Raw genomic sequence first — 25,050 nt, forward strand, 5'->3', positions numbered from 1 at the left:
CTTAACCCCCTCTATCAGATACATGGTTTGCAAATATTTTTGCCCATTCTGTAGTTTGTCTTTTCATTTTATTTATGATTTCTTTTGAGGTACAGTTTGATGTAGTCCCACTTAATTTTTTTTTTTTAATAAAGATTATTTTTTTGAGAGAGAAAGAAAAGAGCAGGGAGAGGGGCAGAGGGAGAGCAAGAGAGAGAATAATAAGCAGACTCCCTGGTGAGTGCCCAATGTGAGGCTCGATCCTATGACCCTGAGATCATGATCTGAGCCAAAATCAAGAGTCAGACACTCAACTGACTGAGCCCCCCAGGCGCCCCTATTTTTTGTTTGTTACTTTTGCTTCAGGTATGATTTCCAAAAAATCATGTCAAAGAACTTATTTCCCATGTTTTCTTCTAGGAGTTTCATGGTTTTAGGTCTTAGATTTAAATTTAAGCTCTTAATCCATTTCGAGTTAATTTTTGTGAGTGTTGTAACATAGGGGTCCAATTTCATTCTTCTACATGAGAATATCCATTTATCCCAGCATCATTTATTGGAAGTGATGACCTTTTCTCCATTGAGTATTGGCTCCCTTGGCACATTTTAGTTGGACTGTTTATATTTGGGTTTGTTTCTGGGCTCTAGATTCTGTTCTCCTGATCCATTTGTCTATTTTTATGCCAGTGTTATAATGTTTTCAAGACTATAGCTTGAAATCAAAGTGTGATGCCTCCTGCTTTTTGTTATTCTTTCTCAGGATTTCTTTGGCTATTTGGGATATTTTGTGGTTCCATATAAATTTTAGGAGTGTTTCCTCTATTTCTGTAAAAAATGCCAGTAGGATCTTAACAGGGATTGCACTGAATCTATAGATGGCTTTTGATATTTTAACAATATTAATTCTTCCAATCGATGAACATGGGCTACTTTTTCATTTATATGTGTCTTTGGTTTCTTTCATCAGTGTCTTAGTTTTCAGAATAAAGATCTTTGACCTCCTTGGTTAGATTTGTACCTAAGTATTTTATTGGTTTTGATGCTATTATAAAGTGGGATCAGTTTCTTTTTCAGAAAATTCATTGTTAAAGTATCAGTTTTCTTAATGGTAAAACGGGGATAACTAAAGCCAGCTCCCAGTATTGTTGTAAGGATTAAATGACATAATTGCTTACCATAATTATGCTTCACAGATTTAAATGGTCATTAGTGGTAACAACTAATGTCACTATTATCCCTCAAGTGGATGTAATGTGGTTATCTTAATCATCCCCTGCTGTTGCAAGTGGGCTGGTAAACTCCATACTGAAGAGAGAGGATACAAAGATTAGTTTATGGTCTGGCCAACAGCACTAGGCATCAGCTCAGCGTGACACACCCCTTTGGGAGTCCAGATCTCCCTCAGGACTAGAGCTGCTACTTGCAGTGCTCTCTCTCTCACAGATAAGGATGTACCACCTCTGTTGTACAAGGAACCCATGGCAGGGGCTGTGTGTGTGCATCTTGGACACGTGGAGTTTGTTCTCCACCTTGGGTATGATTACTTAGGTTAGTTATGAAAGATCTTTAAGTTGAATGGAAAGATGACTTTTTTTTTTTTTAACATTTTATTTATTTGACAGACACAACGAGAGAGGGAACACAAGCAGGGGGAGGGGGAGAGGGAGAAGCAGGCTTCTCGCGGAGCAGGAAGCCTGATGCGGGGCTCGATCCCAGGACCCTGGGACCATGACCCGAGCTGAAGGCAGACGCTTAATGACTGAGCCACCCAGGTGCCCCAAAGATAACCTGTTTCTAAAATTATTTGAAAAATCAGAATTGTAGGGGGCCTGGGTGGCTCAGTCATTAAGTGTCTGCCTTTGGCTCGGGTCATGGTCCCAGGGTCCTGGGATCAAGCCCCACATTAAGCCCCACATTGGGCTTCCTGCTCAGCAGGGAGCCTGCTTCTCCCTCTCCCACTCCCCCTGCTTGTGTTCCCTCTCTCGCTGTCTCTCTCTCTGTCAAATAAATAAATAAAATCTTAAAAAAAAAAATCAGGATTGTAATGTGTGAAGAGCTGTGGATTACATGATTGGTCCTAAGAACATTCTCAAGGGGTTTTGTTGCTTATTTGGCAAATACTTAGGAGTTTGGTCTCAGTCCTTTTGACAGGAGTGTAAAATGTCAGGCTGGGATAGACATATGAATTAGAAAATGGAGGCTTGCAGCATTCTCACCAGCAAGCACAATATGGTTTTTTCCAGTCTTATTACTTCAAAATCCTTCATCTGATATTTGAAGTGTATTTATGTTGAGTCATTTCTTTCTTGCTTGCTGGTGAACCAAAAGATCATGAAATGATTCTGCAGAGCCAGTAGCATTACGTTCAGTTTCTTTTTTTGTATATATCAGATAAGAGGTTTGCAAATGGAAGTAGGGCCGCCTCACATCCTCTGTATGGTCATGGCAGTGATGCTTGCCTTTTTGTCACTGATGCAACATTTGTTAGTTCATAAACCCATTTCCAAAGAACCTAAGGGCTTTTTGATGAAAGGTAACTATAGTAAGAATGAAGTTAGTTTTTAACAGGCTACTTTTGTTTTTACAAACGTTTCTTTCCTTCTTCCTAGTATTTAGAAAGTACTAGTGTTTTAAGTATGTTGTGGAGTCGGGGTGGGGAGGCTGACAGGACAAATGGAAATTAATGCATATATTTGGAGTTGGGATTTCTTAAGTCTTCAACTAGGAAGGAAAAATAGAAGTTTTGGGTTTCATCTCGGCTTAAGTCTCTAAATTGCTCTCTCAACCATCCCTCTGGTTGGTGAAAAGCTCACACATCTGAGGAATTAAAGCACCTGAAGAGGCTAGGTTGACTTTCGGTGAACCTTATACTAGTAACAGAAATGAAAAGGCCACATTTCAGAGTTGTGCGTGTGTCCCCATAGACTAGGGGACCCTGTACACCTCCCCTCCCGTCTTTAACTCGTTGCCATCCCTTTACTCCGCAGGTAGGTCCTCCTGTACCTGGTAGGCCTCAGTGGCTACAGTCCTTCCAGTAAGCCTAAGAAAAGTTGTCCAAATTTTCTGAGATTTTTACAGGATTTAAATACTTCTTTGAGGGGGTATTTGTCCTGTCACGGAGTGACAATGGAGCAGGGTCAGGACTCAGGCCCTGGGGGCACGCCAGGCTGCATTCATTAGTAGCCATGCAGCAATGTTCCGGTTATTGTTTCCAGCTCTTCCTGTATTCTGCTTTTATCATTGGAAATACCCGTAATTTCATGAGATTGTTAAGATGTTACTTTTATTATGATACACACTATATATTTCATATTTTTAAAATACACTATTACATATAATTATCATCTCATTATTTTTCCTTTTAAGTACTAATGTCTTCTTTTTCCAGAGCAATCATGAAATTTCACAGTATGAAAATGGAAGAAATCAACAAAATTATTCGTGACCTTTGGCGAAGTACCTATCGTGGACAAGGTAATTGACATGGTTTGTCGTGAATGCTTTTTTTCCAAAGCCCCATCCCTAGCTCTTGCCGCATAGGATCTCTCATCATGCCAGCATTATCGCCTGGACCCCTTTTTGAACATCTCTTTGAGATTTTCTAAGAATTCTTATCTTGACAACATCTTGTAGCAGAGAAAAAAAATGCAAGGTTTTTTATTCCAGAGCCTGACAGGACTTACATATTTGGCTGTGTACATATTATATTTAACTGATGACCTAATAGATTCTGTTGAAGTGTAGATAGGGATAAGCTGAAAGGCGATAAGAAGAAAACCAGCAGGAGGAAACTCTTAATAGGGGAACTAAGAAAGGCAGAGCTGAGACTGAGGGTTGGGGCATCTGGGTTGCTTTTGCCTCCTGAACCCTTTCAGCCAGTTTGGTAATGTCAGCTTCACACATTGCTTCATAGAAGCCTTACTTAATACCTGCGAGTGACAAAAGGCTACAGAGTGTAGGCTCCTCTGAAATAATCTTCTTTGTGTGTCAGATATTGAATACATAGAAATTCGGTCCGATGCCGATGAAAATGTATCAGCCTCTGATAAAAGGCGGAATTATAACTACCGCGTGGTGATGCTCAAGGGAGACACAGCCTTGGATATGCGAGGACGATGCAGTGCTGGACAAAAGGCAGGTACCTCAGCCTCGGGAGCCACCTGTGCACAGAGAAATGACAGGGAGAAACTACCCTTGGTGCCATGAAAGCACCCGGGGCTGCCCGGGAATGGTGAGAAGCTCCTCGGAGCACTGTTTGTTGCCACATAAAGTTGATCAGACTCCGCTATCCCGTTCCACTCTTCCAGTCCTCACCAGCATTTCCTGCACCATTAGGTGGTCCTTTCGGAGAAGGGGTCTGAAACATTCTCACATGATAGGCCTTACGCAGAACAAGCAGCTAACAACCATTGTTTCATAACATGCCTTGTGGGAATAAAGTTCCTGTGTCATCACTTATAAGACACTTTTATGTGCCACCAAGAAAGAAAAAAATTGCAGCTGTAATTGTAAGAGTGCATCCTGATTTCAGAGCAGTCAAAGGTGGGGGAGGGATGTTAGAAACAATGATAGGCAGTATTACCAAACCAGATCCTAGGTTGAGCCAGATGAGGCATTAAAATATAAAACTCTCATTGAGAAAGCATCCCCATCACAGGACTGAGTCCCTGCCCCTCTCCCCCTTCAGCCCAGCCTTTGGGCCTGTAGATCCTCTAAAAGAAAGGTGTGCTAGGGGCATCTGGCTGGCTCAGTTGGTAGACCATACACCTTTGATCTTGGGGTTGTGAGTTTGAGCCCCATGTTGGCTGTAGAGATTGCTTAAAAATGTTAAAAGAAGGGTCTGCTAGACCAGAAGCCATAACACCCACAGTTTCCTCTCCCCTCTACACACACACACACACACACACACACACACACACACACACACACACACACACACACCACCACCACCACCCCCACCCCCACCCCCACCCCCACCCCCACCCCCACCCCATCCCTACCACCCCAGCTCCTGGACCAGGCCACTTAGCTCCACCTGAGGCTCTGGCAGAATAGGCTATGTTGGATAGGGAGCACAGAGCAAATCAGAAAGAGGAATAAAGCTCTAATGAGTCAGGAAAATTGGACCTGCATCCTTGGGAGAACGAGGCTGGGTCCTTTGTGTGCAGGTTTGTAACAAGATGGTCTGGATTCTGGATTCTTGAGCTTCCTCCTTTCAGATTAGAAGCAGATTATATCTGATAACACTTCTAGACCCCCAATTTTCTAAACAAAATCTTAACAGTTCTCGAAATGGCTGCTCACATTATCTGAGGTATGTCATAGTTTTCAGTTTTTGCTTTAAAACAATCCTGTGTGTATGTATTTTGTTGTCAGCCCAGACGGCAGGTACCAATTTAAGGCACATGCAGATTATTATCTTAATCATAGTTTGCAAAAATGAGAAATTTGTGATCTATAATCAGTATTCCTACTTGGCTTTGGTGATTTTCAGTGGTAATTGTGAATGAGAAAATAGAGTTTGAAACCTGTCCCTTTGGATTAAGAATACTTTGAAAATTATTTTCTGAACAAAGTAGATTTCCTAAAGATACTCTAAATTATAAAAATGAGCAGTAATTGAGGAAGAAGACTAATAATTTCGTAGACGTGGGCCAGGAACTTCATTTAAACTCTACTCTGAGTACATGGTGGTAGAGGTGGCAGCCACAGCAGGGTTCAAATACGGGAAGGAAGTGTCTTCCCCAAAGGGCCCAGCTATGATCCTGACTTCTGTCTGCCAGCCTGCCCTGGGCGTCAGAGGCTGTAAACTGCTCTGTCACTCACGGATGCTCCTTTGTTTGCAGGTTCGGGGGACAGGGTATTGACACCTCACACAAAAGTAGTTTATACTTCCTAGACTACTCTGTCACTCTTAATTCTGAGTCCCTTATGCCCTCAGATGGCTTCAGCTGCATCTGAGGGTATTAGTGTTGGGTTTCTATTAACCAAGAAAGTGCCTCCAAGTGTCAGTTCCTTGGATTTCCTATAGGTAAGCTTAAATAAAACCATACTTATGTACTCCCGATAACATTGACCCAGGAATATTCTTTCTGTCCCGGCTTGCTCAAAATTATACACGTAGACATTTAAGTGTAGGTAAAATCACAGTGTCCCTTTTGCACCACGGAACAGAGAGATTGCAAGATCACTCAGAAAAAGTGTGTGTGGGACTCTGGAAGTTGTCATGTGTCCACGTTTTCTAACTAATGTCATTATCAGGAAAATAAAAGATCCGGGCCTTGAATTTTTAATGTTGTTAATCTTATACTATTACTCAAATTACTAGTTACAGATAAACAGTAATGCATTTCAGATTCAAACCTGTGCCTTCCAAGTTTCATTATAGCTGACAAGATTTGTGTGTATTTGGGGATAGTGAGATCACCATTGCTTTTAGCGTTTTATTTCACTGCCAATGACAGATGGCTCACCTTCTGGAAGGGTTTAAGAGTCTGGTCACAGTGCCAGGCTGTCCCAGATAAAGGAGCAGTGATTTACCTGAGGTCAGTGAGCCCATGACGTTGCTCCCTTTCCCTGACAAAGACAGTAGGCCGGGTCTGCCTGCTTTCCTAAAAGTGAATGAGGAAAAGGTCTGTGCGGTACAGCTCAGCTCTGGTGCTTCATTCCAGGTATTAGCCTCACTCATCATTCGCCTGGCCTTGGCTGAAACGTTCTGCTTGAACTGTGGCATCCTTGCCTTGGATGAGCCAACAACAAATCTTGACCGAGAAAACATTGAATCTCTTGCACTTGCTCTTGTTGAGTAAGTATCTCCAGTTTGGGGGCAGGTTATGATAGAACTCTTTATCTTACCTTAAAAGCTATGGTGAAAATCCTCTCTAGATGTGTCTTCCTTGGAGAAGCTGGTTGGTGGCAGACCTTAGGCTTTACCTTTGATAGTAATTCTTCAGATGCTTAAAAAAGAACTAGGTAGTGAACAGCAGTCCCAGACACATCCTGCATCTCCCCGAGTGTGTTCATAGGGAAACTGAAGGGTTTCCTGGCTTGGTTTGGTTTTTCTGTAAACCCCCCCGCTAGCGGAGCCCACGTGTCATGTAGAGGACTTAGCATGCCCTGCTAAAACATTTGTAGGTGGTAACAGGGGATTTGGGCCCATCTCCCCAGCCCTATGAGGAATGACAGCTCTTACTCAAAAAGTGTAATAGTGGTTAAGTAGACTCTAGAAAGTAGAATTGCACATACCTTTGCCACATTCACATGCCCGTGGTACAGGCGCCAGGGATAGGCACCCATTGCTGAAAGACTGTGCTGACAGAGGAAAGGCCCTTTTTCTAAGCTAGAGCAGCTGTTTTGGGTACTCTGGCTCCAGATACCTTCTTTCTGGCAGAGAGGATATCAGGGACCCCTTTCTCAGCCATGTCTCCGTAGTCTTGTGTGGCCAGTGCGTAAGGGCTACTACTTTTGAAAGCTAAGTGCATCCAGCTGCAGGCAAGGGATAAATAAATTAGTTAAAAGAAAAAGCCTGATTTCAGTCTCATACCTAGTTACCTCAGCATATAGATAATGAGCAAAAATGTTCCCAGTACACCCACTCAGGCCTCCTTTGTGTCATACTAATGATGCATCTAGTGACTGGTGGTGGCAGAATTCTAAGTAGACCCAGCTCCTGAGAAGGCAGAGGGGCTTGCAAATGTAATTTCCCTTGCCTGTAGTCAGTCTTTTTTTTTTTTTTTTGTCTCTCAGAGAGAATTAGTGACAGGTCACAAAAACCCCAGACAAATACGTCAGACTCCTCCTAAAGTTGAACAGATATTAAGGAAAATTACGTAAAACATTTCTACCTGCTTTAGTAAGAAGAAATTTGTGTTCTGGAAGAAACTACATCGAGTATTCTTCCCAGTGCCTGTGTCAGACCTAGGCGAAGACTCACTTCAGGCACCGGCACTGTCACGGGGTCGGGGGGGGGGGGGGGGGTGGTGGGTGGAGAGACGGGACTCATAGCCGGCGGGTGTGAAGGCCTTGGTCCACCCCACCCCTTTCCAGTTTCCTACAGGGCTGGCACATTGTGTCAGGTGTCCAACAAGGTTCTCAGTGACTTTCTATATAAAGGAAAGGATTATTTGTGCTCTCCAGTAATAAAACATTCTAAATGTACTGTTTCAGGATAATCAAGAGTCGCTCACAGCAGCGTAACTTCCAGCTTCTGGTCATCACTCATGATGAAGATTTTGTGGAGCTCTTAGGCCGTTCTGAATATGTGGAGAAATTCTACAGGATTAAGAAGAACATCGATCAGTGCTCAGAGATTGTGAAATGTAGTGTTAGCTCCCTGGGTTCTTATGTTCATTAAAAATAGTCAAGATTTTGCCTTGGAAACACAAGTCCTCAGGCAAGTGCTTATTTCTGGTATCAAATGAGTCAGTAGGAAAATCTGTCCTCTCAGAGGAGCTTTGCGTCTAGGATTTTGAATGTCTGAGAGGTTCTGCCATCATTAAAATTGTTTCACATGGGGGCACCCGGGTGGCTCAGTCGTTAAGCGTCTGCCTTCGGCTCAGGTCATGATCCCAGGGTCCCAGGATGGAGCCCCGCATCGGGCTCCCTGCTCGGCGGGGAGTCTGCTTCTCCCTCTCCCACTCCCCCTGCTTGTGTTCCCTCTCCCGCTGTGTCTCTGTCAAATAAATAAATCTTAAAAAAAAAGTTTCACATGAAATTTGGACTGATTTCCTGAACGTCAACCCCCTACAGGCAGCCTCTGATGGGCCTGGGGGGCTCAATAGCAACACAGTTGGACTCCACTCCCCTGCTTCCCTTCCCAGCATAAATGAATGCTTCCTCGTACCTGAGGTTACTTCACTCAACTTCCACTTTTCAATGGACTTTTGAGAAGTAGGTTCTCACTGTCTTGATAATTTGAGTTATTAGCAAGCATTCGTATCTAAAGACCAGAAATGAAGAGGTTTTAATATTTCACTCTGCTCTGAACTTTATAAATCCAGGAAGTGACCACCCTCACTGGGACTCAGTTTCCCCAAGTAAAATTCAAAGTAGTCACATGGGGCACCAGGGTTTGAAGGAACCTTAAGTAATCATGTCATTCGGTACCTACCATCTTCCCTCCCCACACGCCCTTGCCAGGGAGCCATCCAAACTTGGGGCTCTCTCTAGACAGACGTTCTCCACTGTGCACATCCAGCTCTGATCAGGAGCAGGCCACCCTTGGCTTGGGGGCATGATCTGCCCTCATGAAGTCTGTCCGTCTCTACATCTGTCCTATGTACCGTCTCTGCTTCACCTTCAATCCTGATTGTTCATCCGGTGTGCATTCCGGTGTGGAAGGCAAGCAAGACTCACCAAGCCCCGGCCTCCTCCCGGTGAGGTCCGACCAGACCTGGAAGAGTAGGACTCATTCTCATTCCAGAGTCGTTTCTAACAAAAGTCCAGTCACACTTTTATCCTGGGATTGCCAGCTGACACCAGGAAGCTTTTCCCAAGCACTACACACACAATGCTACCAAGTCTCACGCTTTTGAATTGGACCATGGAGTTTTAGCTTTCTGGATCTGAGTCACGTGGCACAAGCAGTTTTGTACCATCTGTGACTCTACTGAGTCTACGGTGCAGGCAGTCCTCCTCAGCCGGGGTGTGCAAAGAAGCCCTGAGGCCCTCGGGTATCTGTGATAGGCTGGAGAACGCCCTCCGAAGATTGCAAAGTCCCAATCCCTGGAGTCTTATGAATGTTCCCTCATGTGACGAAGAGGACTTGGCAGAGGTGATTAAAGGTAAGGCACTTGAGACGGGATCTTCCTGGTGGGCCCTAAGTGTAATCATGGAAAGCCAAATTCAAACAGCGTGTGACTGAGGCCGAGCCTGCAGTGCGATGCTTGGGAGGAGGAGGGAGGGCTGCAAGCCACGCACCCCAGGCAACCAGCAGAGGCTGAAAACAGAGGAACGCTCTACCCTCAGAGCCTCCAAAAGGAACCAGCCGACACTGACTTAAGAGCCCTGATTTTGGGGTTCTGACCTCCCGAATGGTGTAAGAGAATCCGTTTGTGTTGTTTTGTTTGTGGGCTAATTTACTATAGCGGCAGTAGGAACCTCCTACCGTACCCATTGTAATCGGTTTCTGTGCATCTAAAGTGATCTCTCCATTGATCCTTGAACAACGTGGGTTTGAACTGCAAAGGTCCACATGTACATGGGGTTTTTTTCCCCCGATGAAGTACAGTCCTGTATTTCCTTTTCCTTAAGATTTTCTTAGTATTTTCTTTTCTCTAGCTTATTTCATGCTAAGAATACAGTATATAATACATATAGAGAATATGTGTTTTATCAACTGCTGATATCATCAGTTAGGCTTCCAGTTAGCAGTACGATATTAGTAAAGTTTTGGGGCAGTCAAAAGTTATACACGGGTTTTTGCGCTGAAGGGATCGGTGCCCCTAGCTCCCAGGGTTCATTGTTCAAGGGCAACTGTAGTTACATACTATCTGTGGGAGAACTTAAAAAGGTTACTTGAATCATTTTCTGTGTTCTATTATTCACAGGAAGAACCTTGTTTGAGAAAGCCTGGTCCAGACCCTCACCCAATCCTTGGATCAAAGAACCAAGCAGCATAGTCACCACTCCAGCCATCTGCTTCCTGTCCACAGACTGACAAGGTTCAGCCATCCTAATTTGCTTTGAAAAACTAAAATTACCCTATTTACCAAACTAGCATGATCTCCATAAAGGTACCATGAGAGAAAACACCAGTCTCAGAGCAAAGATCCAGAACTTTGTAAATTAACTAGAAGCCCTTCAATTCCAGCCATACAGTAAACATACACAATAACTAGTAGCTCAAGAATGCAAGAATATTTCAAAAGGTGATAAATCTGTTCATAAGTCATCACCATAATAAAGCCAAAGAGGAAAAAGTTCTGATTGATAGACACCACAAACACCATTTTTTGATAAAATTCAGTATCTCCTAGCTTTAGCAAAACTAAAACTTTTGTGAAGAATTTTTTAAGATTTTCTTTAGAGAGAGTGTGCAAGTGGGGGGAGGGGCAGAGGGAGAAGGAGGGAGGGGGGGAGGGGGGGGAGAGAGAGAGAGAGAGAGAGAGAGAATCTCAAGCAGACTCCCCACTGAGCACAGAGAGTGATGTGGGGCTTAATCTCACAACCCTGAGACCATAACCTGAGCAGAAATCAAGAGTCTGAGGTTTAACTGACTGAGCCACCCAGGCACCCCCAAAATATTTTCTTAACGTCATTTGTCATCAAATCAAAGTCATCTTAATAGCAAAAGAGGAAGCATTTCCCATTAAATAAAAAACATGGTATCTTCTATCAACATGTTTCTGAAAGCTCTAGTCATTACAACCTGGAATGACGGTAAGGGCACCAAATAAATACCAAATAAATACAGGCAATGAAACAGTTATTTACAATTAAAACAGGTTTCCCATTTCAGCTTCCATTCCCCTTGTATCTGTGCCATGGAAGTGGGGTAGGTGCCCTTCTTTTCATTGCTGCTTCTCGATCACTCTTCATTCAACACATGGGATAAATAGGCATCACAGTGTGAAATTGAAGAACAGGAGGCAAAGTCACAAGCTAAATCCGGGCACCACCACTCACTGGCTCTGGGACCCTGGGCAAGTCATTTATTCGTTTTTACTTCCGTTTCCATATCTTTACCATAGGTAAAACAGCTCCTATACTGGGGGGTTGTTAATGAGGATTAAATGACTGTAAACTGCTTAGAACTGCCTGGCACATAAGTAACTTCCAGGTCGGTTCAAGAAAAACCTATCTTTAGTTTACTCTTCCCTGTTTCTGTTCTCTTTAGCCCCCAGCCTGTTCACTCCCCCTTATTCATTGACAAGTTTAGCTCCCAGTGTGTGGTCGTTCCCCAAGACTGATTTCATAATCACAGTGATTTCAGCATTCAAATGGTGACATAACATAACCCCTGGCCTCTCAGCTCCTGTCCTTTCCTGCACTGAAAAAGACACCCTGTAGTCTTACTCCAGAGTCCAGTTCTTCCAGTAACAAAACTTGCAACTCTCCATAACCGCACTCTTAAGCACCTCGCTCTCCAAAAAACCCCCTGGTATGTTCACAATTCACTCTTGGGGACTCCAACCCTAGCAATTCTTTGAGTCCATCAAGATTTCAGGTCCTCACTTCCCTCACACCTTTCTCTCTCCTTTTACAGCTTGGATTCCACAGCCCACCATCCTGTCACTGTCTTGCACGGACGCTTGACTGCCTTGCCCACGTTCTGCCAACCCCCCACGCTGCTGAAAGCGCACCCGCTTCTCCCTGCACATGTAGTTTCCCTGACCTCCTGGTGGGGCAGCCCTCTGGTGCTCGGTCTGAGTCTGCTCCTCTTGGCTTCTCGGCACTCACTTGTTTGGAGACTTCATCTACTCTCACAGCTTTGAAATTATCTTAGAGTTCTCCCCACAGTAGAACCTGAAATGATTCCAGGGAACGGAAACAGGAGACTAGGGGAATTTTATTAAGAGAAATCAGCCAATGAAGAGTGTGTTCTTAAGCCAGTTACCACAGTTGGCAACTGTAGTTTAATCCCACAGGAACACTCTGGGAAATGTGGCAAAACACTTGCCTCAGAGCTATCCCACGCGAGGGGCAAGAGGGCTGTGCTATTTTCGCACCGCCTCCTAGAGTCACTAAGGGCCATCCCAGGGCAGGTCAGCTACTGACATGCCATGTGCACCCTCCAGTTAGAAAATAAAAACACAAAGAAAGAAAAGCCTTTTGACAAAGATACAGTTAACAGCGGCAGACAAAAGCACACCAGAAGTTCTTGTGATAGAGGCAGGGCACTGACAGTGCTTTCCCCAATCCCCTAGATGCTGACTACTCAGATGTGTCTCCAGTCCAGATCTTGTCTAAACTCCTGACTCAGAATCAGCTGCCTACTGGACATCTAGTTGCACTTGAATATCTAACAGACATCTGAAACTTCAAATGACCATAATCAATCTCTTCCCCCAGAACCTGCACCTCCCATAGGCTTTCAGTTAATGCCAACTCCATTCTTTCAGTTGCTCAGGCAAAAACTTGCCATCATCCTTCATATTTTGTTTATCTCATGTCCCACATCCAACCCATCAGTTTAATGCTATGGGTTCAACTTTCAAAATGCATCCAGAATCTGACCATGTCTTACCTTCTAAACAGCCACTGTTCTGGCCCAAGTCACCATCATCTCTAACCTGAATAATCTGAGGAGCTACCTAACTATTCTAACTGGCTGGTCCTGCCCCTGGCCCTTTGTTCTCAACACAGCTGTCGGACATCTTTGTAAGAGTAAACCAACTCAATGTGTTTCTCTCAGGGGTGTGGGTTAGCAATTCTGAAACCACTTTATACACAAAAATCAAACACACACATATACTGTAGATAATAAGGAGGACCAAGTTTCTCATTGTTAGAGAATCTTGTCTATCAGGAAAGAGGAAAGGCTATACAAAGAACCCTGAAGTATTGGGTTGAATCCAAAGTGCCAGTGTAAATTTACAGCTTTAGTATGTAAAGAATTTCTATTTCCTTTAGGGAAGTAAAAGAAGGGAATAAGGGGTGGGGGAGTAGGTAGGGAATAGTCAAGACTGACAAAAATCAGGTCCTCCATAAAGGCAGTGAGAACAATGGCAAAAGCTGGTAAACTTTTTCAGATCTTTGAAAATTAACTAAAGGCTTGCAATAAGCCAAGCAGTGTTTATTCCAGGAAAACAATCTCAGAAAAGCCAGTGGCTTTGCCCCACTCCCTGTCTCTGTGGTAGCTTTGAAAACCAGAAGCCCCATAACTACAGTACCTGTGAAAAACAGCAGTGACTGGAAGGACCAGAATGGATTGGAGCTCCCCAAGATCTTCAGCGGCAGAGAACCACCTCCATTTGACCTGTCTGGCAGCAGCACTGAAAATCTCCATCCTCAGGGCTGGTCTTTATTTGACCTGACTCAAGCTCACTCTGCAAACAGCCCTAACTGCTGTAGGCAATCATTGGTCCTCAGCTAAAACTGCAGCTGCCTCAGGCAGCATTACTAATTGGAGCCAACAACAAGGTAACCAAAAAAACCTGGAAGAAAAAACTAGAGAAGGAGATGTCTGGTGGCTTTGACAAGCTACCCCATATTTCTGGGAATCTAGAAGTTCATATGTGTGTCACATTTTTGTGCATACTCAGGAAGGCCCTGCGAAGACCGTAAGCTCTGACCTTGAAAATCCTCATGCAATCAGTAAAGGTGAAGGCATGGCTGTCGATTGCCTGCCGAAGCACTGAGGACATTGACAGAACAAATTCTCTCCATCACACAGACACGTACCCAGACACAGCCCTTCAACAAAGGCTTGGAAACTTAGTTCAGGACATTAAATGAAATCTCCGTCCAATCATTTACATCACTAAGCTGATAATTCAGTGACCACACATAAAGAATATAGCTTTGCAAAATTAGTCCAGGAAAGGAGGCTTCAGGTCCAAGATGATGATGATGTAGGAAGACCCTGAACTCACCTCCTCCACGGACACTCCAAATTCACACCTACTTATAGAACAAGTCCTCCTGAAGAACTGAGGGCTGAATGAACAGCTTCTGCACAAAAAAAGAGAAACCACGTAGACACTGACAAGACAGATGTATACACAGTACTGAAACGAAACTCACCCCTGACCCTGTGAGCGGCAGGGGCAGGGACAGCACTGAGAGACCAGGAGTAGATTCAGCTGCCCTGGGGTACAAGAAAACAAAAAACAAAAACCTTGGCTTAAATGAACAACTAGAATATAAAAAATCAAGCCCCAGAACTCTGCCAAAGGGTAGGGGAGCTGCTGGAACTCTCTCTGGCTCAGAGGGCCTGGCGAGCACCAAGGTTTATGTCTCCCTTCCACCTTGATAAGGTGGATGGGAGCAGGTTCTGGGCACCATTCCCAGTCTACTTCCTCAGTGAGCCCTGGGCCTTTATCCCACACTGGCCCAAACTATCCTATCAAGGAGACCCCAGTGTGGCACACACCAGGACACCCCTGGTGAGTACTCACTACAGTTCCAGCCATCATGCCAAGGTGACACAGCAGCAGGGCACCCAGGAACACTCCAAGTCCACACTGCTTTTGCTACAGATGACTTCCTATGGCACCCCCTGGGTGGACGACCACCACCCTACACCCACCTTGGCTCCAGCCACCCAGCCAGGACACCCTGGCTTGCACTCACATCAGCTTCAGCTGTCAAGAAACCCTCTGAATGGAGAGCCCAGGGAAATCCCCAGCTTAAACTCACCTCAGCTTCAGCTGTCTGTCAGGGTACCCTCTATGTGGAGATCCTCAGGACCATGAAGTGCCCTGGGAACCCCAGCCCATGCCCGCCACAGCTCCAGCCAGCCAGCCAAAATTACCAGGCTTACACAGTCTATACAGGGGATGACCATACATAAGACCATCCCTTCAAGTAATAGGAGAAGTAGCCGTTCCACATGACTGACAGAAACAAACACAAAAGTCAAGCAAATCAGAAGACAGAGAAACATGCTCCAAATGAAAGAAAAAGACAATATCTCAGAAAAAGAACTAAATGAAATGGAAATAACCAATCTACCTGATAAAGAGTTCAAAGTAATGGTCATTAAAGATGCTCACCAGACTGGGGTGAGGAGTAAATGAACTTAGTGAGAACTTCAACGAAGAGATAGGAAAAAAAAAATCAGAGTTGAAGAATACAATAACCAAAATGAAAATTACACTAGAGAGAATCAACAGTATATTAGAGGATGCAGAAGAATGAATCAGCAATCTGGAAGACAGGGTAATGGAAAGTAGTCAAGGTGAACAGCCAAAAAAAGAAAAAAAGTTTTTAAATGAGGATAGGTTAAAGGATCTCTTGGATAACATCAAGTGAACAAAAATTGGCATTAGAGGGGTTCCAGAAGGAGAAGAGAGGAAGGGGCAGAAATCTTATTTGAAGAAAAAACATCTGAAAACTTCCCTAACCTGGGGAAGGAAACAGACATCTGGGTTCAGGAAGTACACAGACTTCCAAACAAAATGAACCCACAGAGGTCCACATCATGACATATGATAATGAAAATGTCAAAGGTAATAAAGAGAGAACTTTAAAAGCAGCAAGAGAGAAGAGACTAGTAATATACAAGGAAAACCCCACAAGGCTATCAGCTGATTTTTCAGCAGAAACTTTGTAGGCTAGAAGGAATGGCATGATATATTCAAGGTGCTGGGGGGAAAAAAAACCCCAAAATTAAGAATACTGTACCTTACAATGTTATCATTTGGAATTGAAGGAGAGAGAAAGAGTTTCCCAGACAAATAAAAGTTAAGGGAATTTATTACCACTAAAGTGGCCTTACAAGAAATGTTAAAGAGGCTTAAGTGGAAAAGAAAAAAGCCATAATTAGAAGAAAACTCTGAAAGGAAATATTTCATGAGTAAAAACAAACATACAGTAAAGGTAGTACAACAATCACTTATAAGCAGCATTTTATTTTATTCTTTAAGTAGGCTCCATGCCCAACATGGGGCCTGAACTCACAACCCTGAGTTCAAGAGTCATACGCTCCACTGACTGAACCAGCCAGGCACCCCTTAAAACAATCCCTTATAAAGGCTAGTATGAAGGTTAAAAGGCAAAAGGAGCAAAATCAATTATATCTAAAAAAGTATTTAAAGGGATTCACAGAGGGGTGCCTGGCAGGCTCAGTCGGCTAAGCGTCTGCCTCAGTCGTGATCCTGGGGTCCTGGGATCTTGAACTCAAGATGCCAACTGAAATCAGGAGTCTGACTGAGCCACCCAGACACCCCAAATGTCTGACTCTTGATCTCAGCTCAGGTCCTGATCTCAGGATTGTGAGTTCAAGCCCTGTGGTGGGCTCCACACTGGGCATGGAGTCTACTTTAAAAACAAATTAAATTTAAAAAATAATAAAGTACAATAAATTTTTTTTAAAAAAAGGTGGAAACCTCTAGTTGTAAAATAAATAAGTCATGGGGATGTAAGGTACAGTACGGTAACTGTAGTTAATAATACTATGTTACATATTTGAAAGATGCTAAGAGAGTAGAACTTAAAATTTCTCATCACAGGAAAAAAAATTTTAACTATGTATAGTGATTGATGTTAACTAGACTAATTGTGGTGATCATTCACAATATATACAAATGTGAATGATTATGCCATACACCTGAAACTAAATACATGTTATATGTCAATTATATATCTCAATTTTTAAAAAACTCAAAGGGGGGCACCTGGGTGGCTCAGTCAGTTAAATGTCTGACTCTTGATTTTGGGTCAGGTCGTAATCTCGGGGTTGTAAGATTGAGCCCCGTGTCAGGCTCCAAACTGGGCATGGAGCCTGCTTGAAACTATCTCTCTCCCTCTTTCTCCATCCCTCCATCCCTCTCTAAAAAAAAAGAGAGAATAAAAGAAGAAGACTCTAAGAGATTTGCACTTAGATGCATCACAGTCAAAGTGTCAAAAATCAAAGACAGAAAATCTTGGAAGTGGCAAGAGAAAGCAGCAAAATAGCCTCAATAAAATTAATAGCTGATTTCTCCTTAGGAACAGTGGAGGTCAAAGGCAGTGGGAAAACAAACTAAAACTGCTGAAAAGATTGCAATCAAGAATTCAATATCCAATAAAACTATTCTTCAAAAACAAGAGAAACTAAGACATTCCCAGATCAACAAAACTGGGATAATTTGTATCAAGTAGACATGCCCTATAATACTAAAAGAATCCTTTTAAACTTAAATCCCCATGAAGAAATAAATATCTCCAGTAAGTGTAAATATAGGTAACATAAAAGTATAACTATATTTTGGTCTGTTTTCCTATCTGATTTGAAAGATAATTGCATTAGGGGTGCCTGGGTGGCTCAGTCGTTAAGCGTCTGCCTTCAGCTCAGGTCATGATCCCAGGGTCCTGGGATCGAGCCCCACATTGGGCTCCCTGATCCGCGGGAAGGCTGCTTCTCCCTCTCCCACTCTCCCTGCTTGTGTTCCCTCTCTCGCTATGTCTCTCTCTATCCAATAAAAAAAAAATCTTTAAAAAAAAAAAGATAATTGCATTACAAAATAATTTAAACACTGTATTGATGGGCTTATAATTTAAGATGTAATTTATGTGATAATAATAATATAAAGAGGAGGGGCATCTGGGTGGCTCAGTTGTTACGTGTCTGCCTTCGGCTCAGGTCATGATCTCAGGGTCCTGGGATCGAGCCCCGCATCAGGCTCCCTGCTCAGCGGAGAGCCTGCTTCTCCCTCTCCCACTCCCCCTGCTTGTGTTCCCTCTCTCGCTGTGTCTCTCTCTGTCAAATAAGTAAATAAAATCTTTAAAAAATAATAATATAAAGAGGAAAGGACAGAGCTATATAGGAGCTTTTGAAATACAAATCAGGTTGATATTCATCTAAGTTAAGATGGTAATATATAATCCCCAGGGGAACCAATATGAAAATAACCCCCCAAAAAAATGTGTAGCAAAAGAAACAAAGTAATTAAAATGATGTACTAGAAAATAGCTAACACAATACCTAATATGAAAGAAAGGGGTAATGGAGTACTAAGGAAAACAGAAATGCATGAGACAGAAAACAAATACAAAAATGGCAGACATATATACTATATTATCTGTAATTGCACTAAATGTAAATGGACTAAACACTAACAGAAAACAGGTTAGAAGAATGGATTAAAAAAAAAAAAAGACATGACCCAACTATATATAGTCTACAAGAGACACACTTTATTTTTTTAATTTAAATTCAATTAATTAACATATAGTGTATTACTGGTTTCAGAGGTAGAGGTCAGTGAGTCATCAGACACACTTTAGATTCAAAGACACAAACAGGTTGAAAATAAAATAATGGAAAAATAAATACTTTGCAAATAGTACCCAAAATTTCTGGAATGGTTGTACTATATCAGACAAAATAGATATTAAGATAAAAATTGTTATCAAAGATAGAGAATGGCATTCTATAATGATGAGAAGGTCAATCCATCAGGAAGACATAACAATTATAAACATGCATGCAGCTAACAACAGATATATGAATGCAAGATATATGAATGCAAATTATATGAAGCAAAAACTGACAGAATGAAAAGGAAAAATGGACCATTTTGACGGTAATAGAGACTTCAATACCCCACTTTTCATAATGGATAAAAAAGAATTCCAACAAGGAAATAAAAGACTTGAACACTGTAAACCAACTAGGCCTAACAGACACTTCTAGAACATTCCACATTCTTCTCAAGTGGACATGGAACATTACCCAACATAGACCACCTGTTATGCCATAAGACAAGCCTCAATAAATTTTTAAAAAATTGAAATCATAAAAAGTATGTTCTCCAACAATGGAGTGATATTAGAAATCAACAACAGACAGACATTTGGGAAAGTCATATATATGTGGAAATTAAAAAAAAACAACAACAGACTTCTGAGTAAGTAGTGGGTCAAAAAAGAAATTACAGTGGAAATAAGAGATTTTGGGATGAATGAAAATGAAAATACAACACCCAAAACTTACAGAATGCAGTGGAAGCAACGCTTAGAGGAAAATGCATAGCTATAAAAGCCTACATTTAAAAAGAAAAAAGAAAACAGTATCTCAAATCAATAACCTAACCTTCCTACTACAGACTGAATGTGTCCCCCAAAGTTCATGTGTTGAAATCTAAACATCAATTGGATGGTATTTTGACATGGGGCCTCTGGGAGGTAATTAGGTCATGAGGATGGAACCCTCCTGAATGGGGTTAGTGCCCTTATAAATGAGATCCCAGAGTGCTTCTGTTTCTCCTTCCATCATGTAAGGACACAGCAATAAGACGGTCATCTAGGAACCAGGAAACCAGCCCTCACCACACACCACATCTGTCAGTGCCTTAATCATGGATCTCCCTCCCTCCAGAAACAAATTGTTGTTTAAGCCACTTGCTGATATTAAAAATACCAGTCTCTTTTAACAGTAGTCCAAACCAACTAAGACAGAAAGTGGTATTGAGAGAAGGTGCTGCCATAAAAACCCATACAATACACTAATGGCCAAAAAGCATATGAAAAGATGTTCAACAGCAGTAATCTTTAGGAAAACACAAAGAAAAACCACAATGAGATACCACCTCACATCTGTTCGATGGCTTGCCAAAAAAAACCCCAGAAAATATGTTGACAAAGATGTGGAGAAACCAAAACCCTTGTGCCCTGTTAGCAGGAACATAAGACGATTGAGCCGCTGTGGCAATTCCTCAAGGAATACAAAAGGGAAATCACCACAAGATCTGACAATTCCACTTCAACGTCTAGATCCGAAAGTACTAGGGTCACGAGGTCATACTGATATGAACAAGTACTTAAGTAGATAAAGAGGGACAAAGGCAACTTTTGTCTATAGTAGAATTACAAATTATGGATGTGAAAGAAAAGAAGGAAATCGAAAAGTCATACCATTAGGCAAACACCACAGTAAAAACTACACCAGGCAAGACCCACTGACGGGTGTGAATAGGAGGGGGTACACATTTGAGGAGAGACAGAAATTATATATTCTCAAGCTGCCTCCTCAGCATATCTATGAAATAAAAAGGGGAAGACACTAACTTTACAGGGTTGAAAACTGGTAGAAACCAATGGAACCAAGTGGTCAAAGTCGACATCACCCTAGTATCATGAACCCCATGACATGCACTGAGAAAAGGATGCAATGTCATTCCCGTGAGATTTTTGCCAAAAATGTGTACCTTCACTCCGGCTATGAGAAAACTGAAGAAGGTCACAACTCAGGAAACTGTGACTTAGAGTCACTACTCTGGACAAGGGTCAGGTGATGAAACGCAAGGCCAAGGAACTGCTAGAGACCAAAACAAACTAATGACCAAATGCAATGAGGGGTCCTCAGTTAGATCCTGGAACAGGAAAAGGACATTAGTGGAAACACTGTGGAAATCAGAATTAGATCTGCAGTTTACTTAATAACAATAAGCCAGGGACGCCTGGGTGGCTCAGTCGGTTAGGCATCTGCCTTCGGCTCAGGTCATGATCTCCAGGTCCTGGGATCAAGCCCCACATCGGGCTCCCTGCTCAGCGGGGAGTCTGCTTCTCCCCCTCCTTCGGGCCCCCTCCCCCGCTTGTGTGCACGCTCTCTCTCTCAAATAAATAAATAAAATCTTTAAAATAATAATAAGCCAATGTCAATTTTTCTGTCTTTGGTAACTGCTTTATGTGTAGGTAAGATCTTACCATTAGAGGAGGCTTTCTATGGAGGAATAAGGACATTCTCTGTACTATTTTTGCAACTTTTCTATACATCTAAAACTAGGTCAAAATAAAAAGTTCTTCTGAAAAAGAAAAAAGTGCAAATCAAGTCATGTAACTCCTCTGCTCAAAACCTCCACTGGCCCTCTAGTTTACCCAACTGAAAGCCCCTGTCCTCATAATGGCTCACGAGGCTCCATATGTTCTGGTCCTACCGACCTCTCTGACAATCTCTTACCACGCTCCCCCTAACTCCTTCCAGCTCCGCAGGCTTCCCTGCTAATCCTCAACAAGTGGGCATCTCCTGTGGCAGGGACTTTGCACTTGCTTTTCCTTAGTGTGAAAAACTCTTCCCCCAGTTATCTGCATGGTCACTCCCTTACTTCCTTTTGTTCTCTGCTCCAATAACACCTCAGGGGGAATTTACCTCACCATCCCATATAGAGTAGCATAAAATATCCATTCTGCCTGTCCCCTGCCTTTTTTCATTTCCATTGCACTTGTCACTGCATGACATAGTATCTATCTATGTATCTGTCTCCACCTACTAGAATGTATCTCTAAGGTGAGGACTGTGTTTTGTTTAGTGCCTGGCATGTATATAGTAAGCATACAATAAACATTTACTTAATGAATGTATGAACTTATAATTGTTGTGTGAAGTATTTGTAATTATTTGTTTAAAATATGTCTCCCATAGGAGGCTGAATACTTAAAAGCAAAGATTTCACTTTTAAAGATCTTGGTCACCTTCACCCATTTTACCACTCCCCCAACCCCCACCTCTGGAAACCACCAACCTGAGCCCAGTTTTGGTTGTTTTTATTTTTTAGATTCCACATATAAGTGAGATCATACAATATTTGTCATTCTCTGACTTATTTCACTTAGTTTAATGGCCTTAGTCTATTCATGTTGTCTCAATTGGCAAGATTTCCTACTTATTTATGGCTGAATAATATTATGATATTCCATCATGTGTGTGTGGGTGTGCACGTGCCTGTGTGATATGTTTTTAAAAATTCATCTATCAGGACCCCTGGGTGGCTCAGTTGGTTGGGCTTCTGCCTTTGGCTCCGGTCATGATTCCCAGGATCCTGGGATCAGGTCCCTCATCAGGCTCCCTGACGCCCGCTCACCCTGCTTGTGCTCTCTCTGTCTCTCTCACAAATAAATAAACAAAATCTTTTTTAAAATTTCATCTATCAATGGATGTTTAGGTTGCTTCCATGTTTTGCTATTGTTAATAATGCTGCAGTGAACACTGGGTACATATATCTTTTTGAGTTAGTATTTTAATTTTCTTCACATAAATGCCCTGAAGTGGAATTGTTGGATCATATGGTAGTTCCGTTTTTAATTCTTTAAGGAACCTCCATACTGTTTACATAGTGGCTGCACCAATTTACATGACCACCAAGAGTGTACAAGGGTTTCCTTTTCTCCACATTCTTGACAACACTTGTTATTTCATATCTTTTGATAATAGTCATTCTAACAGGTATGAGGTGATACCTCACTGGAGCTTTGATTTCCATTTCCCTGATGATTAGCGATGTTGATGCCCTTTCATGTACCTGTTAGCCATCTGTATGTCTTTGGAAAACTGTCCAGTCTGATCTACTGTCCATTTTTTAATGGGTATTTTTGCTACTGAGTTGTATGTGTTCTTTATACATTTTGGATAATAACCCTTTATCAGATAACGGATTTGCAAGTATTTTCTCCCATTTGGTAGGTTGCTTTTTCATAGTGTTTATGGTTTCCTTTGCCATACGTAAGTTTTTTTAGTATGAGGCAGCCCGGCTTGTTTATTTTTGCTCCTAGTGTCAAATCCAAAAAAATCATCGCCACAACTGATGTGAAGGAGCTTACTGCCTATGTTTTCCTCTAGGAGTTTTAGGTTTCAGGTGTTACATTCAACTCTTCAATCCATTTTGAGTTAATTTTTGTGTGTGATGTGAGATAGTGGTCCAGTTTCATTCTTTTGCATGTGGTTGTCCAGTTTTCCCAGTATCATTTATTTAAGAGACTGTCCTTTCCTCGTTGTATATTCTTGGCTCCCTTGTCATATGTTAATTGACATAGATGCGTGGGTTTATTTCTGGCTTCTCTATTCTGTTCCCTTGATCTGTGTGTCTGTTTCTATGCCAACACCACACTGTTTTGAATACTATAGATTTGTACTATCTTTTGGGATCAAGGTGTGTGATGCCTTCACCTTTAGTCTTTCTCAAGATTACTTTGGGTATTCAGGGTCTTTTGTGGTTCCCTACAAATTTTAGGATTGTTTGTTTTATTTCTGTGAAAAATGACATTGCAATTTTGTTAGAGATTGCATTGAATGTGTAGATTACTTTGGATAATAGGGACATTTTAACAGTATTAATTGTTCCAGTCCATGAGCAAAGAATAACTTTCGATTTAATGTCCTCTTTGATTTTCTTGCATTAGTGTATTAGAGTTTTCAGTGTATAGGTCTTTCACCTCGGTCTTGGCTACATTTATTTCTAGGTATTTTCTTCTTTTTGGTGCAATTGTACATGGGATTGTTTTCTTAATTTCACATTCTTAGAGTTTGTTATTAGTGCATACAAATGCAATAGATTTGTGTATGTTGATTTTTTACCCTGCAACTTTACTGAATTTGTTTATTAGTTCCAGTAGTTATTGGTGGAGTCTTCAGGGTGTTCTATATATGATATCACATCATCTGCAAATAGCAACAGTTTCATTTCTTACCATCTGATTTGGGGTCCCTTTAGTTCTTTTTCTTGTCTAATTTCTCTGGCTAGGACTTCCAATACTGTGTGGAAAGAAGTGGCAAGAATGAGCATCCTTGTCTTGTTCCTGATTTTAGGGGAAAGACTTTCAACTTTTCACTGTTGAGTATGATGTAAGTTATGGGTCTTGAGTTTATTCTACTTGAAATTTGTTCCGTTTCCTGAATAGGAAGATTAATGTTTTTAATAAAATTTGGGAGGTTTTTGGCCATACTTCTTCATGTTCTTTCTGTTCCTTTCTCCTTGCTCCTTCTGGGATTCCCATTATGCTCAGTAAACTGGGTATGTTGGTATACTTGACAGTGTGTCACAGGTCTGAGTCTCTGTTCATTTTTCTTCATTCTTTTTTTCTGTTTCTCAGTTGAGATGTATTCTCAATTGAGCTGTTTTCAAGTTCACTGATTGTTTCTTATTTCAGATCTGCTGTGGAGCTCTTCTAGGGTATTTTTATTTCAGTTATTTATTTTTTGAACTCCATAATTTCTATTTGGAGTTCTTAAAAATAATTTCTCTCTTCATAATGGTATCCGTTATTGGGTGAGACATCATTCTCATTCTTTAGTTCTTTAGACATGGTTTCCTTTAGTTTCTTGAACATAATTTATAATAGCTGATTTGAAGTCTTTACCTGGGATTCTTCAGGAACAGTTTTTATTGATTGCTTCTCTTCCCTCTGCTATGCACAGGCCCTATATTCCTGTTTCTTTGTATAATCCTTTGTTGGAAACTGGATTATTTATTTATTTGTTTGTTTGTTTCAGAGGGAAAGAGTGGGGGTAGAGTGAGAGGGAGAAAGAGAATCCTAAGCAGGCTCCATGCCTGGCATAGAACCTGACCTGGGGCTTGATCTCATGATCCTGAGATCATGACCTCATCCAAAATCAGGAGTCAGATGTTGAACCAACTGAGGCATCCAGGTGCCCTGGAAATTGGACATTTTAAATAATATAATCTATCAAGTCTGAAAATAAGAGCGTTTGTA

General features: G+C 41.9%; 1 protein-coding gene across 3 annotated transcripts in view; it reads left to right on the top strand.

Annotated features, from left to right (window-relative positions):
* RAD50 (RAD50 double strand break repair protein) overlaps positions 1-8,491 on the top strand; it is a 91,791-nt gene extending 83,300 nt beyond the window's left edge. For all 3 annotated transcript variants that reach the window (XM_027607197.1, XM_027607196.2, XM_027607198.2), the window contains 4 exons: positions 3,368-3,453; positions 3,971-4,113; positions 6,651-6,784; positions 8,146-8,491. In XM_027607197.1, coding sequence (XP_027462998.1) covers positions 3,368-3,453; positions 3,971-4,113; positions 6,651-6,784; positions 8,146-8,332 — 550 coding nt within the window. In that variant the 3' untranslated portion in view covers positions 8,333-8,491. The remainder of the gene's footprint in view (positions 1-3,367; positions 3,454-3,970; positions 4,114-6,650; positions 6,785-8,145) is intronic.
* The last annotated feature ends 16,559 nt before the right edge of the window (positions 8,492-25,050 follow it).

Source organism: Zalophus californianus, chromosome 5, assembly GCF_009762305.2.
Source record: "Zalophus californianus isolate mZalCal1 chromosome 5, mZalCal1.pri.v2, whole genome shotgun sequence".
Taxonomy (NCBI): Eukaryota; Metazoa; Chordata; class Mammalia; order Carnivora; family Otariidae; genus Zalophus; species Zalophus californianus.